Genomic DNA, 15,574 nt, shown 5'->3' with positions numbered 1-15,574 from the left:
TAATACTGCATGCTATATTTCCAATCGTGTTTTCTTGAGATCAAAACTTAGAAAGACTTCTTATGAGCTACGTTTTGGACATACACCTAAGATTTCTCATTTACGTGTTTTTGGGTGTAAGTGCTTTGTGTTAAAGTCTTGGATTTTAGATAAATTTGAATCACGCTCTCGTGATGGACTTATGTTAGGATATGCTGCCCATTCTCGAGGTTACCGTGTACTTGTTTTAGAAACTAACAAAATTGTTGAGACTTGTGAAGTCACTTTTGATGAGGCTAGTCCAGGTACTAGACCCGAAATTTCAGGTACAATATCACAGGTTCAGGGGAAGGATATATTTGTGGAGGAAAGTGATGACGAGGACGACGACGAAGTGTCGGCTGGTCAGACCGGTGGCACAATGTCAGTCAGACCGCAGGCAGAAGAGCGGTCAAACAGGCCTGGAGGATCTTCCTCATGTGCTTCAGGTGCGGATGGTGGTGGACCTCCAGAAACCTCTAGTTCGTTAGAACAGGGTACAGAACATGAAAATTCATCTGAAGCCACTGCTCCACTTCATATTCAACGACGACATCCTCCGGAACAAATAATAGGTAACTTGGATGAACGTACTACAAGGTCGAAGGTAATAACTCGTGATTTTCATGTGAATTCTGCTTTTGTTGCTAATTTTGAGCCCAAAGATGTTACTCATGCCTTAACTGATGAATCGTGGATTAATGCCATGCATAAAGAACTTGAGAATTTTGAAAGAAATAAAGTTTGGTACTTAGTTGAACCTCCTGTTGGTCATAATATTATTGGAACTAAATGGGTTTTCAAAAATAAACAAAATTATGATGGTTTAATTGTTAGAAACAAGGCTAGACTTGTGGCTCAGGGTTTTACTCATATGGAAGGGTTGGATTATGATGAAACTTTTGCTCCTATTGCTAGAATTGAAGCAATTAGACTTTTGTTGGCTTTTGCTGCTTCAAAAGGTTTTAAATTATTTCAAATGGATGTTAAAAGTGCTTTTCTAAATGGCTATATACAGGAGAAAGTTTATGTGAAACAACCACCTGGTTTTGAAAATTCTAATTTTCCCAACCATGTTTTTCGTTTGTCTAAAGCCTTGTATGACTTGAAACAAGCACCTAAAGCATGGTATGATAGGCTTAAAAACTTTTTACTTGCTAAAGGTTTTACAATGGGAAAAATTGATAAAACTCTCTTTGTTCTTAAGCATGGTGATGATCAACTGTTCGTTCAGATTTATGTGGATGATATCATCTTTGGTTGTTCATCTCACCCTTTGGTTGTGGAGTTTGCTGAAATGATGCACAGGAAATTTGAAATGAGTATGATGGGCGAGTTGACTTATTTTTTGGGATTGCAAATTAAACAAACACCTCAAGGTACGTTTGTGCATCAAACAAAATACACCAAGGATCTTTTACGACGTTTCAAGATGGACAATTGCAAGCCGATGACTACACCTATAGGATGTGCTACTGTGCTGGATCCTGATGAAGATGGTGAAGCGGTTGATCAAAAGGAATACAGAAGTATGATAGGATCATTGCTTTATCTCACTGCTTCAAGACCGGATATACAATTTGCTGTGTGTTTGTGCGCTCGATTTCAAGCTTCTCCGAGAGCTTCGCATCACCAAGCGGTTAAACGCATCATGAGGTACTTACAACACACTCTTGAATTTGGAATTTGGTATTCTACTTCATCTTCTATATGCTTGAGTGGTTATTCGGATGCGGATTTTGGAGGCTGTAGAATTGATAGGAAGAGTATCAGTGGTACATGCCATTTTCTTGGTACTTCATTGATTGCATGGTCTTCTCGAAAACAATCTAATGTTGCTCAATCAACTGCTGAATCTGAATATGTTGCTGCTGCTAGTTGTTGCTCCCAAATTTTGTGGCTTATCTCAACCTTGAGAGATTATGGTCTTACTTTTGAGAAAGTTCCTCTCTTTTGTGATAATACAAGTGCTATTAATATTGCTAAGAATCCTGTTCAACACTCACGCACTAAGCACATTGATATTCGTTTTCACTTTTTGAGGGATCATGTTGAAAAGGGAGATGTGGAATTAAAATTTGTTGATACTACATTGCAATTGGCTGATATTTTCACGAAACCTTTGGATTCTTCTCGATTTTCTTTTCTTCGGGGAGAATTGGGAGTTATTCATCCTTTTGGCATCAATTAAGGGGGAGTTTTTGGCTCCGTGTTGCATTTTCCTCTTTTGATTTTGTTTTTGCATACATGTTTTAATTAATACATGGTTTGTTTTAAAACAAAAAAAAATCAAAAAAAGGAAGAGCTTTGTTTCGTGCCTTTATTATATTGTAGTACTTGCTTGCAATACTTGTTAGAGAATATGATTAGTAATCTAGCTTGTCTGTATTTTTGGTTTATACATGAGCTTTTGATATTGCTTTTAAGGGAGATGATGCATGACACTTAAATTCTATAATTGAATTAAGTAAATATGCAATATTGATGCTAGCATATGGGTTGTTTTTAAATGCTTATATATATGCTTTATTGATTTGTTATTCCTCAATAGCTTTTTAAATTGCTCAAGAGAATAAAAAATATCTATGAGAGAAAAAATGAATACCGAATCCTTGGACAGTCTTGACGACAAGGACGTATTCGATGTGAGCAAAAATAATGGGTGCCGAATCCTTGGAAACAGTCTTGACGACAAGGACGTACCCGGAATAATTGAGAGAAAAAAAATTGAGCAAAAAGGCTCAAGTAAAAAGGTTAAAAATTCTCTTGGTAATTTTGTGCTAGAGCTAATTTGAGAAAGAGTGATAAATACAATGGGTATATATGTATAGTATTTATTTTTCAATCTATGTGCTGGTACCGATGTTGCATTATAACTCTTTGAAATCATGAATTCTTAATGTTGACTTGATCTTAATTGCCATATCTCAAGTTCATGGTTTTACTTTAGTGCATGCTTGTTAGTTAGCTAGTCACTTTTTCTACCTTGTTATTGCAATACAAGTTCTTGAGTTACTATTGGTACATTGCAAAGCTCTCCGAGAAAAAATGAAAATAAAAAACCTTCATTGATGAATTCATTGTCAAAAGGGGAGAACAAGGTAATAAAAAAAAACTTTTGTGCATAATTGTCATACTCAAAGGATTTTCTTTCTTTTCAAAAGTGAGAGATTTTTGCATTGCATGCTTTTTGGAGTTACTTCACAAAAACAACAAAACAAATTTTGAAGTGTTTGCCAATGTGTTCATCAAGGGGGAGATTGTAAGATCATAAGCATGATTAATATTTTCTGATGAACAATTGGCTTGCGATTTGGTTTATAAATTGAATTTGGTTTGGAAACAATTAAGGTGTTGGTGCGAGTGTGTGTAACTAATATGAGTCAGGTTGCGATATCTGTGCTCGGAAACGGTTGGTTTGTCTCTAGTTGTGGAGGTGACTTGGGGTCAATATCGGTCAATGGCGGTGGAATCGTGACTAGGCTCAGGGAGGAGCTGAGGTCCGGACGATCGAGAATGCCAAGTGACGATATTGAATACGAGTTGGCACATGGTGGAGCAACACCGTGTGGGATGGAATCGTAACGGGCTTCACATGTTATGTGTGTAAGCGCCGGAAAAATCAGAAAGTAAATCGGATCAAAACTGGATGAGAAAAGGAAAGGAATTTGCTACAGGTTCGGACACTGTAGCAGCGCCGTATACTGTAGCGCCACGGGACTGTAGCACCCGGATTACTGTAGCGCGCGGCACTGTAGCAGCCGGATCGGATTACTGTAGCACCCGGATTACTGTAGCGCGCGGCACTGTAGCAGCCGGATCGGATTACTGTAGCACGTTTAGACTTCTGCGGCTGTGTCTGATTTTGGCATGTTGGATTTGATTAGGAAAACTAAGAGATGAGCCATATTAGTATAAGGAGTCCTACTCCTATTTGGTGATAGACTTTTCGATATAAATAGAGACCGAGGGGTATGCCCCCGGTGTGCTTTTTGTGAGACTTAGTTGTTGATTCTAGATCGACGATTTTGATAGGAGTGCTGTTGGTGCACTTTGTAAATACCAGTTGATGCAATAAAGTCAAGATCATTCAATCTACGTTTTCGGCTTTCATCTACTGGTGATTTTTTTGGATTCCGACGATCCGATCGACGTCATAGGAGTGGCGCGATTCGATGATCTGCTCGGCGGCACATGAGCGGCGCGATCAAGGTAGCGGCGACACAGGAGCGACGTGATCAAGGTAGCAAGTCTTCGTCAATTTTTTTGACAGAGGTAATCCTTTATTCCGCGAAAGATTTTTGGGTTTTGTTTTTCCCTACCATTCATCCCCCTGGTAGGTTTGTTTGATCTTGTTCGATCCTACACTCTCTTCTCCTCCGCACACTCCTCTCCTCCTGCACCCTTTCCTCTCCTTCCCCAAAATCCTTTGAAGGCGATGGTGCGGGAAGATGGGCTCAGCGGCGTGGACCTCGGGTGGCCTTGATCTGGCAACAGTGTCCAAAAGACAGGATCAGCGGCGTGGGTCTGGTGGCTTGGAGCTCGAGTGGCGTGGATATCGGGCGGCAAGAGCCCCGATGGCGTGGCGCGGAGCTCGAGTGACGAGGACTCGGCTAGGCGAAGCTCTAGCAATGATGAGGTAAATCTCACTTCTCAGTCATCGTCGACGTTTTCTCCAGTGGGCCCATGCAGGGGCACAAGGAGGCGGAGCCCTGACCTCAACAACATAGACACTAGTCGTGCCCTTGCTCCACCCTCTGCCTGGGCCACTCGCCCCGCTCTCTCTCCTCTCCACGGCAACCGACGGAAGACGTGGCACGGTGAGACCACCCATCACATCTGCCGCACTGTGAATGCCCTTAGGACTATGATTGTCTCGTTTGGCTAGACTGTCACCTCCACTGATGCTCGACCCACCTCCTCGCTCCCATGGAATGCTCAATCCATACTTTGTATGCTAGTAGCTTGCTCCACTAGAGCATATTCCTCTGTTACCCTACGTGTTACTTCAACCCCCAACAACTTTCTTGGCTTTTTTCCTTCTGACTTTATCCTCTGTGTTCAACGCTGCTTCGCCTTCCTTCCAAGTATTTCCCGACAAAACCCTCCAGCGTCCAACTAGGCATGGCCTCGGATTTTTCCTCGGCTTCGACTCCAGACTCTTGTACATTCTCTGAACACTTCGCTTGCGGTAGAAAAGCACTTTGGGACTACTTATCTCCGTGTCTACCTTCGCTTGCGTAGCATGTGTCTTCGCTACTTGGGATTGGGTTCCCCACAAACAACGCCAACTGTTGTCAAAATGGACAATATTAGCTACTGTGGATTCTAGGGTTACATGTTTGACTATAAGATTCTCCCATTGATAGGAATATTCTAGGGTTACAACAGGAAATTTACATAGGTCTAAGTTGTTTGGTCGAAGCCTAGTAACAACATGCCCTATGACCCCTGATCAGGTCCACCTGTACTCTAGGATTAGAGTTGTGCATTTGTGTTGGGCCAAAGATATAGTCAGTTGTTGGGTAGCTTGGCAAGTCTCTCTTGGTCCAATGTCTTCTTTTGTCGAAGGCCCTAACGTACGAAGGCTTGCTGGGCCACTTTTCTGGCCCAGCCCTTTGGATAGGATGAGCCTTTAATGATTTGGTACTTAGCTTATGCTTGTAAGCCAAAATTTAAATTTGAAAACTTAAATTTGGAGTTGATTTGGGAATTTTTCATTATAGTTTATTTTCTAGCATTTTCTTTTAGATCACTAAGAACACACTCACAAATTATTTTTTCATTGTTAAATAAGTTGTTTTACTTATGCTTACGAAAAGCAAAATGATGAGGCCGTACTGTAATAATTTGAGGCTCACATGATAGGAGAGTCCCTATTTATTTAGATGCTCTAATTTAAGGGGTACCATTGGGATGTTCTAAGCACTATTGCTACGAAACTCCCTTACTTTCTGTGAGCATGCTTTCTGAACAATTAAGTGTGATTCTTTTTTAAAAATCTATCTAAAGTTACTCGAAGGAATCATATGAATTCATTTTAAAGTTTAGTGAAAAGATAACTTGTTTTTTTTATGATCTTCTACTTCTTCTCTCGCTCTCAAACTCACCCTAAGTCCTTTCATAAAGTGAAAATTTGGTGTTTTACCCGGTGTAAACTAAAAAGAAAATTTGCAAAAAACCATCCTAATTATCAATGTAGGTTTGAGATTTCCACCCATAAGTTATTTTGTTATAATTTCCCCCTCCGAATTCACCTTATTGTGTGCTATATGACTTGGCATATTTGTTGGTCGACTTCATCACAAAGCTTATGTTGCCCTGGCCTACCGATATGGTCATGACATTCCTGCTCGTTAGGTAATTATAGCCGCAGTTTTGCTCTCGGACAATAGGGTCATCAGAAAATAAGTAATTGTGCTTGTCTTATGTGGCCTGCTGGTGGTTTGTTCTTTTGGGAAAGTCAAGTACAGAGGACAAGCTTCGTGTGATATTGTTTTGTTGATGAGAAAAAGGAAACATGAGACCACCACAAACGCAGTGGGTCGATCTCAACTTAACTAAATCACGCGCTCCTATCAAGGTTAACAAAGCATATTTTAAGAACACATGTTTGAAAAGTATAGCACACGTTAAGAGGACCAAATCAAACTAAGATGAATAAGGAAAGAAGAATTAAAAAAAACTATATTAATCTACAACCAATTTTAAAAATCTCAAAAAAATACTTAAAAATCTCCAAAAATAAAAAAAAATTGTGTGCTACAAGATATTGATACAAAGAATCTAGTGGGCTATATTAATCGAAATTTAGAGGTTATTTGGTATGTTTTTGGACCCCGACTCACGGAGCAGCCCGTGAGTTGCAACTCACCGTAGCTGGACTATATATATAAAGCCTATATCCTAATACTAGGTGTCGCCACTCCTTCAGGCTTCACGTCTAAGGTGCAGAAACACCTCTATACATATTTCTTCTCTTTTTTCAACAAAAAGCACAAACTCTATATATGTAGTTATATCATTCACATGAGATTTAATAGTGTCTATATTTTATGAAATTTTTTTTTATCATGGACGTATAGAGAGTAGCTACAACTGGTAATAGGATCTAATTTTCCTATTAAAAGGAGCAGTGGTAGTGGCCACCACTACCTACCCTCGTTGTAGTTTATAATTTAGCCCTTAAATTTTTTAATATTAAAAGCCAGTTAAATATAGATTAATATCTACATATACATTCAAATTAAGGTGACTATTTTATATGAAAAATTTAATAACATATCATAAAATCCGTAGCAAAGCAGCTAGTATATATAAATACACACACAAATATCTAGAGAGGAAAAAAAAAAGATAAAAAGACACGTTTCTGGTGGGAGCACAGCAGCAGTAGCACGCACGGCACCACCTGTCCACCGCCGCACCGCACTTGTTCCGTTTCTTGCAGTGGAGGAAAGAACCCCCCACGGCCTCATCCATCCCGGACCGTCCATCCGACATCCGACGGCTTCGATCGGCGCCGCCCGCCTCCTCAAGACGACTACCCACCACCACCGCACCATCCCCATTTCCCTCCGCCTCCTCAACAAAACCCCCCAAAACCCTAGCCTCCGCCGCCCGCCGCCGCCGCGCACCTCCTCCTCCTCCTCCTGCTCCTCCCCCGCCAGGCGATTAACCAGCTCGAGCGGCAATGAACATCAAGGGCGGAGGCCGGGTCCCGGTGCCCCCCGCTGGCGCCGGCACTCTCGTCAAGCTGGCGGTGCTCGGCGGCACGGCCGTGTACGCCGCCGTGAACAGCCTCTACAACGTCGAGGGTGGCCACCGCGCCATCGTCTTCAACCGCATCCAGGGAATCAAGGACAAGGTACACCGGAGGCCACGCTCCGCCTCCTCCTCCCCCGTTCCATTTCTGTACACTTGGATGTGCCCTTGGTTGCTTGCGGCGTTAGCGACTCGGGTCGTTTAGAGAGAGAGAGATTGCTCTGAGAAAAATGCCTTGTGATAGATTGCAGAGTATTTGGTCTTTTGGAGCAAATCTATTTGGATTTATAGGCATTATTATTCAGTAAATCTGACCCAATCAGGTGTCTGCCTGTCATTAGACCCAATCAGTTCTTTGCTTTGAAGCATTACCATTTGGTGGGTGAACGATTTCTTGTGCTGGAAGTGATTCTAAGTTCTTGGTACAAAAATTCCACCATGTAGTATGGTTGACTACTGATTCCAGTACCTCATGCCTTGATATAGACAGTTACCACTGAAACAACACAATCGCTCTAGTTGTGATTCCTAGTTTGGTTTGCAAAGTGGTTATGGAATTTCCCTACGCTAGATACCTCTACATGGATCTAAAAAGAAGCTTCTTATTTATTGACCTACTGCAGGTCCATGAGAACCATGCCTTTGGTGTAGTTCAGAACTGATAGATGATAGTCTTTTTTTTTACTTCATTTTGTATGTTTGTTGAAATGATTTAGATTATGCTGTAAACATTTACTGCAATCAAATTGTGTAAATGAACATTTGGCATTTATACTTGAGTTTTGTTTTATCATTCTTTAAAGCCATTTGAAGATATGGTAACATTCACTACAGTCCAGTGGATTTAATTGACACATGTCAAGTGCTGGTTGGAACATGGTACCAAGACCAAGTGAAAACCATTGACCTCTTCCTGTGTTTCCTGCATTGTGGTTTTGTTGATACCAATTTTACCATGGGCAATTCCAATTGAATTTTTTGGTTTTGATCTGGCTTGCTGGTTGTGACCATTTATATCACACATCATCACTGCATCTCGGTGTATTGAAGCTGTATGTATTAACAAAATATATACTCCCTTCCACACAAAGAACTGCACTTTTAGTTGTGTCATGCAGGCATCTTTTTCTTGCAATTTCCTTAAGTGTGGTTCAGGGGGGGAATACTGTTTCCTTTTAAAAATCTGTATCTTTATTTTCTCACTTTCTGCATTTTTATGCTCTCTCTCTCCCCTTAAAAAAGATAATAAAATGTTTTGTTATTAATGCCATTCATAGTGTTTTCCTGTTTCATACTATAACTTAACCACCATTCAATTTGTCGCATTTGTTGAAAATATCTATTATTTTAATTTTTCTGCTCATGTTATGAACCAAATTCTTGTTGGATAAACACCGACAGGAGGAAAGACTGGGATGGTGAGCAACTGAACATTAGGGCCGGTACCTAACAATCTAATCCAACTTAATATTAATTATCTGCTAATTAAAGGAACAACCTAGATAACTAAAGCGACTGCTGCTGTTCTTCTTGGCCATGATTTACCTTGCCCACACATGACATTTCCCCGCACCCTGTGAGCTGCTCATCTGAGCTGCAGAGTGGCTTTTGATGCAAGATACAATGATTCCTTTGTTGTTGGCATAGCATGAGACCTAACCTGATATGCACACACAGGTGCAAACAAAAGACAACTAGGAATGAATCCATTTGCATTTTGCTCCTTGCATTATTTTTTACTAAAAGTAAATTTAGGACCATCTTGTTTTGCTGTGCTATCATTCTGTATCCAGCGGTAGATGGACCCCATCCTAGATCTTGTAGAGATAGAAAGGTACGAGGCCATGTTAATGCCCCTTTTGATTTCTTTCGTGTGGCCTAAATATGTCATGCAAGAGTTAGTTTCCTCGATTCTTTGGTTGACATGGTCTCCTGCTCCTTTGAAAACATCTCCAGATTTTGTTCCTAGAAAGGCATAGGAATAATTACTGTTGGTTCCAAAAGGATACATAGTTATGTGTGGATATAGATTGCGTGTCTTGGTTTCCTTTATATCCCGATGACTTGATCTTTATGATCATAAATGTGGACATGTATGTGACGAGTAGCTCTAATATGGTGTCTATTCTGCATCAAAGCAGGACTAAATTTTCAGCCCTGCACAAACAGATTGTCATTGGTGTGCAAACTCTGCCACTGTTTGTACCACCAGGCAGCTTTGCGCTCCTGGTGTTCTGATGCCTGCGAGTCCTCTTCCTCCATTGTTTGTTGCTTATCGAAGAATTGCTCAAAAGAATCGAACTAACATTGTGGGTTTTCCTTGCTGTTTTAAATGTCATAAACCCTAGATGATAAAATGATGAAGCTTGATCTTGCGTGCAAACAGAACCCCTGCTGCAAGCCATCGAAGCAGCAGTTTACTCTGATAGTAAGTTGTCATGAACCAAAATCATGATGTTGCAAATGCCAGCTGGGAGGATTGCTTGGTAGTATAGATTGCTATGGATGAGTGCAGGGCTTTGAGTGGGATAGTTTAGATTATAATCTTCTTCGTTGCGTCCTTTCCAATAGGCAAGCTCAATGCCACTTACGCACTTACTGGACTAGCTCCTAACAATCCAATCTAACTAGTCTAAATATATCTTATCTTCTAATTAAAGGCAACAACCTAGATAACTGCTGATCTTCGTCGCTGTGGGTTACTCTGGCCCATGCCCATATTAAGTTTTGATCTCTTAAAAATATAATTTGTCATTTTGACTTATTTCCTTGCTTTTCTTGATCTTATATGAAATATTGTTGTGTGCATGTTATTTGTGCAAAAAAAAAGGGCAGGAAATCGGATTTTACTTTTAAAAAAAGTGATCACATTTTTGCATGTTGTCCACCTCTCACCTTTTACCATGTTCTGTTAGTCATTCCGATGTGAGCTTTTGAATATCCTTATTTTATTCCCTAAGTACATGGTTGTATTTATCTAAAGGTGTGTTACCAATGCTTTTATAGCTAGATGCTATATTGTTTCATTGTTAGTGCTGGAGCATTTGAAGTTTCAGCAGCATGTTTTTGTTTTTGTATGTCACAAATTTGATTGTTTTAATTTGCTATTATTTTTTTGTTGAAAGTGGAAGAAAGAATGAGTTAAATATAACAATTTTCCTTTTCCAGTTAGTAGTCATACAAAGCTAGTTTATTCAGTATTCTGAAAGGATGGAAGACGTTCGTGGATGTCTTCATTATTGTAGTTATTGATCATTTTATGATAAAAATAGCTGTTGTGAAGTTTTCTCCGTTTCCTAGTGTGTATCGGAACATAGGAGCTTTTTGGAGTAGGTAGGCCAGTAAAGTAGTGAAGCAAATGCTCATTCCTTATTATGTAAAGTAATTCTCAAGGCAATTCTATTGTTTTGGTGGTATCATGTGAATTAAGTTTGGTGTCTCCTTTCACTGCAATAATAATACTTAGGTTTCCATCCTCCTTAACATATTTGAATGACTAATTTATTTTAAACATGTACTACCTGCAGGTGTACCCTGAGGGGACTCACTTTATGATCCCATGGTTTGAAAGGCCAATCATTTATGATGTCCGCGCTCGTCCCAATCTTGTTGAGAGTACTTCTGGAAGCAGGGATCTCCAGATGGTAAGTTTGCACCTTTTTAGTTCTATATTTTCACCATTCGTCCTTTTGGAATATGTGAATATATTTTGATGTAAATGATAGATATACTTGATTTGATCTGCATGTTCATCTTTTAATTATTATCGCACAATCAAATTAAATCGAATTTAAGCCGACATATGTGCTGCTTACTTTGTGTCATTGTTGATGAATCATCATGTCCTAGATTGTTTTTTTGCATACATTAAAGTAACATGTTATTCATACGTTAGTAAAATCTGTCACAGTTAGTTTGTTTCAGAAGCTGTTAACCACATTTTCCAGCTAACCAACCAGTAGCCCACTCTTCACTGATGGTTGCTAGGATGGTACAGCCTTTAGCTGTGTTACTATATGAATATTTATTTTGTTTTCTGTGTTATTTGCATGTCTGTTTTCATATCTATTAATTTTATGATTATTGGGTTTGTAGCTTACTTAAAGTGGTGTGTTCATTTTGTCCTATGGATCAGTTCTTTTGACCGATTATTTATTTTATTGGAGGCAAATTATTGTTTATAGATAGTTATGTTTAACTCCTTTGCCGAGGTAAAACTTTTTTGTGGGCCAACAACCAGACAGTTATTTTTACTGATGGTATTATTGTGGAATGTTTTATGATCTACTTGTATTAGTGGACTGTTGACACCTGTTTTATTTATGATTGTATGATTACTCTCTGTTAGGAATATTGCTCTTTGGAACCTGTTTTCATATTCTTTATGTGCGTATTGTACTCTATTCTGGGCAGGTGAAAATTGGTCTCCGTGTCCTTACAAGACCCATGCCAGAGAAGCTACCAACTATGTACAGGACTCTGGGGGAGAACTTCAACGAGAGAGTTCTGCCTTCAATCATCCATGAAACACTTAAAGCTGTTGTCGCTCAATACAACGCTAGTCAGCTAATCACGCAGAGAGAGGTAAGACCGGTTCATATGCTTTTCTTAGTCTTGTTATTTTTGGAGTTAAAGTTACTTGGGGACGCTAACTGTTTGTTCCACCCTCCAAATCCAGACTGTGAGTAGGGAGATAAGGAAGATACTGACTGAGAGAGCCAGGAACTTCAATATTGCCCTTGATGATGTGTCTATTACAAGCCTGAGCTTTGGAAAGGAGTTCACTCATGCCATTGAAGCTAAACAGGTTGCTGCACAAGAAGCCGAGCGTGCCAAGTTCATTGTTGAGAAAGCTGAGCAAGACAAGAGGAGTGCAATTATTAGGGCACAGGTAATTTCAAATGAAACTATGTTTTATATAAGCCATTTCATGATGTCATCTGCTGAAAATTAGAAGGGAAATAAGGAGTCATTGCAGGATATCCACAATTTGAAATTACATATTCTACAGTGTTTTTGGAATGATGGATGCCATTTCATCTCTAGTTGAAATTGTTTCTTAAACATGTTCTCTTATGAACAGGGTGAAGCTAAAAGTGCTGAACTGATTGGTCAAGCTATTGCAAACAACCCTGCTTTCCTTGCCCTCAGGCAGATCGAAGCCGCAAGGGAGATCTCTCATACGATTTCATCTTCAGCTAACAAGGTGTTCCTGGACTCCAATGACCTCTTGCTCAATCTCCAGCAGCTCACTGTGGCAAACAAGAAGAAATGAAGTCACTCTGGCCCCATGTTCTAAGTTATTAGCAGATGTCACTTATACCAGACATTGGGAGGAAAACTTGATCCCCGATGTAGTTGCACTAGTGGTCATTTATGATACTGAACTCGGCTGAGTGACTGAACTTTGGCAACCGGCAAACTTTTCTGAACTTTGCAGGTTTCATTTGACTCTGCTAGTCCTTGAGGAAGTTCAATAAGAATACATTCTGTTTGAATTGGGATCCTCTGCTCCGTACAGCCTGTGGGGTCTACTTGTCAGTGAGCAGTACTACAGGTGCAGTACTGCAGAGGAGGATATGCATCCTGTTCTGTTTTTAAGGTTCTCAATTTGTGATGGATGGGTTATTATTAGAGATCGCTGTAGCCCTAGGGAACTGTTATAGCTATTGACCAATCTGCTATGTTCACCAACAGCTACAGTCATGTTGATTATGTGCTGGACGTGAAGTTTATTGTTCACAGCTGAAGTAATGTCAAGAAACTATGTAGTGTGCTGAGTGAATCTGTCCAAGAAAGTGAAGGTGATGAAATCTAGCGAGTCGGAGAACAAATCGTCGATATTTCCGAGTGGTTAAGGAGACACTCGAAATCTGTTGGGCTTTGCCGGCGCAGGTTCGAATCCTGCTGTCGACGATATACTACTTAAAAAAATCGTTTTTTCAAGAAAAAACATTCGCCTCTTATTTTAGAACTTCCATGATGGATCTACTACAGGACAATGTGCTGCGTTACGCATCAATTTGATTTATGCATGGTAAACGAACTGTCCTGTAACTGATTCAAATCTTGTATGCATGGGAGGATACGCCGTACGCGCAACATATATTTGGGAAAAAAAGATTTTTTTTGGAAGGAGGGAGTAGTTACGTAAAACTTGAAAAATAAACTAATATAATTTTAAAAAGTAAATTTTCTACATTTTTTAAAGACATGTATGTTTATAACTTCGAAAGTTGTGCACGTAGAATACGAAGGGTATAAATAGAAGATGGAATATGACCCATGTCAAGAAACGTTGTCACATGGCGTGGCTTTGCCATGGCTCACTCAGCCCTACCCCAATCCCCCATATTAAAGAGCACTATCATATCCCAATCTCTTGCAGCACCATCATAAGTTTCACAGGGTCATCTATCCTGACTCCTGAATAGTGACGGAGGGGATGGAGAATCAGCTGCATCCAAACACCTCATGCTGCAATAATCACTCGGTCTATTAATATAATAAATAGCTATTGGCAGCAAACTATCATCCACGTCTTTTCGTTTATGCTTATACTTATAACCTAAACATTCATTTTTAACATTAACTTTGAAGTTGAATTTAGGGTTTTTGCCGAAGTTTATTTTTCAGCTAAGAATACACATATAAAAGTTTTAATTGTAAATAATTTTTCTTTTGCAAATATGTCATTTTTTACGTCAGAAATGACTTTTGCCAACACTCGATCTGTCATTAGCATCTGCAGGGGTGCAGCTATCCAGAAATTATTTACCAGTAGATATAGTTACTACCGGCAATTAAATGTCTTCTAGCAATTTTTCATTTACTAGAAGTTTGCATGCCTCTGATCTAGTTTTACCGACGGTCAGGGGCGGATCCGGCGTGGGTGCCGGAGGGCTTAAGTCCCTTGTTGACGCTAAAAATAACAACAACGTGTCACACACGTAGGCCTGGGAGTTACTCTAAGACCACTCTAGTGCAGGACCTAATTCTTAGATTTGCTAGGCGTGTCAATCATTTGATCCTGTAACTGCCAACATATGACATAGGAAAATAGTTAAACCCAAAATCTCTATCGACCGGATAGCCGATACCATTTCAGGACCCTAGACGATGAACTAAACAATCGGCTTTACCGAAATTTCATGGTAGAGGATAATATACCCGATCAACTGAATTAGAAATAGGATAATCACCAAATAGCTCAATCAACTAGTTAATCTCAAGAGATCGGACCTAACCAAGATAGTCTCGAGATTAACCAGCCGATCGGAACGATCCAATGCTTATCGCACATGTAATCAACAGCCGATAGGAAGCTAAAGGTAGAATTTAATGTAAATCGGACTAATATAGCAATTACTAGCATAAAATTATACTAACCAGTCATACACATATTCACGCTAAACCTAGAAGATTGGACCTAACCAAGACAGTTCAGATCTAAACGTGATCATGCATGAAACCAACAAAGTATTGCAACATACGAGCGATTAAATATTAGACCAACGTAATCTGCCAATTTACTTAATAATCTTAACTGATCGGACGAGCTCCTATAACCAGGTCGAACCAAACATATATAGATCGGACTTAACCAAGACAATATGCAATTGAATACGATATAATCATAGGAAATATGAAGATCAATAAGTTTAATAAACAAATCGGTGAATTACTTAGTATAATGCTGCTACAACTCCAGTGATAAGCCCCCACGAGCACTCGATTCAATCTAACAACATGAACCTGATCAACCAGATTAATCGGACCAAACCGAGATAGA

General features: G+C 39.7%; 1 protein-coding gene across 1 annotated transcript; it reads left to right on the top strand.

The window, feature by feature from the left end:
• The first annotated feature begins 7,594 nt into the window (after positions 1-7,594).
• On the top strand, positions 7,595-13,546 carry LOC102706300 (mitochondrial prohibitin complex protein 2). Its single transcript, XM_006657547.3, has 5 exons — positions 7,595-7,885; positions 11,310-11,426; positions 12,196-12,366; positions 12,461-12,673; positions 12,866-13,546. The coding sequence occupies exons 1-5, from the start codon at positions 7,712-7,714 to the stop codon at positions 13,055-13,057; spliced, it is 867 nt and encodes a 288-aa protein (XP_006657610.1). The 5' UTR covers positions 7,595-7,711; the 3' UTR covers positions 13,058-13,546.
• Positions 13,547-15,574: the final 2,028 nt, after the last annotated feature.

Source organism: Oryza brachyantha, chromosome 7 (genome assembly GCF_000231095.2).
Source record: "Oryza brachyantha chromosome 7, ObraRS2, whole genome shotgun sequence".
In the NCBI taxonomy this organism is placed as follows: domain Eukaryota; kingdom Viridiplantae; phylum Streptophyta; class Magnoliopsida; order Poales; family Poaceae; genus Oryza; species Oryza brachyantha.
This window is presented reverse-complemented; position numbering and strand designations above follow the sequence as displayed.

Excerpts from the sequence above, each read along its gene's own strand:
- LOC102706300 (XM_006657547.3), top strand. The coding sequence starts at position 7,712 with ATGAACATCAAGGGCGGAGGCCGGGTCCCGGTGCCCCCCGCTGGCGCC. Across the intron at positions 12,367-12,460 it reads AGCTAATCACGCAGAGAGAG|ACTGTGAGTAGGGAGATAAG; the intron begins GTAAGACCGGTT and ends CTCCAAATCCAG. Across the intron at positions 12,674-12,865 it reads GTGCAATTATTAGGGCACAG|GGTGAAGCTAAAAGTGCTGA; the intron begins GTAATTTCAAAT and ends TCTTATGAACAG.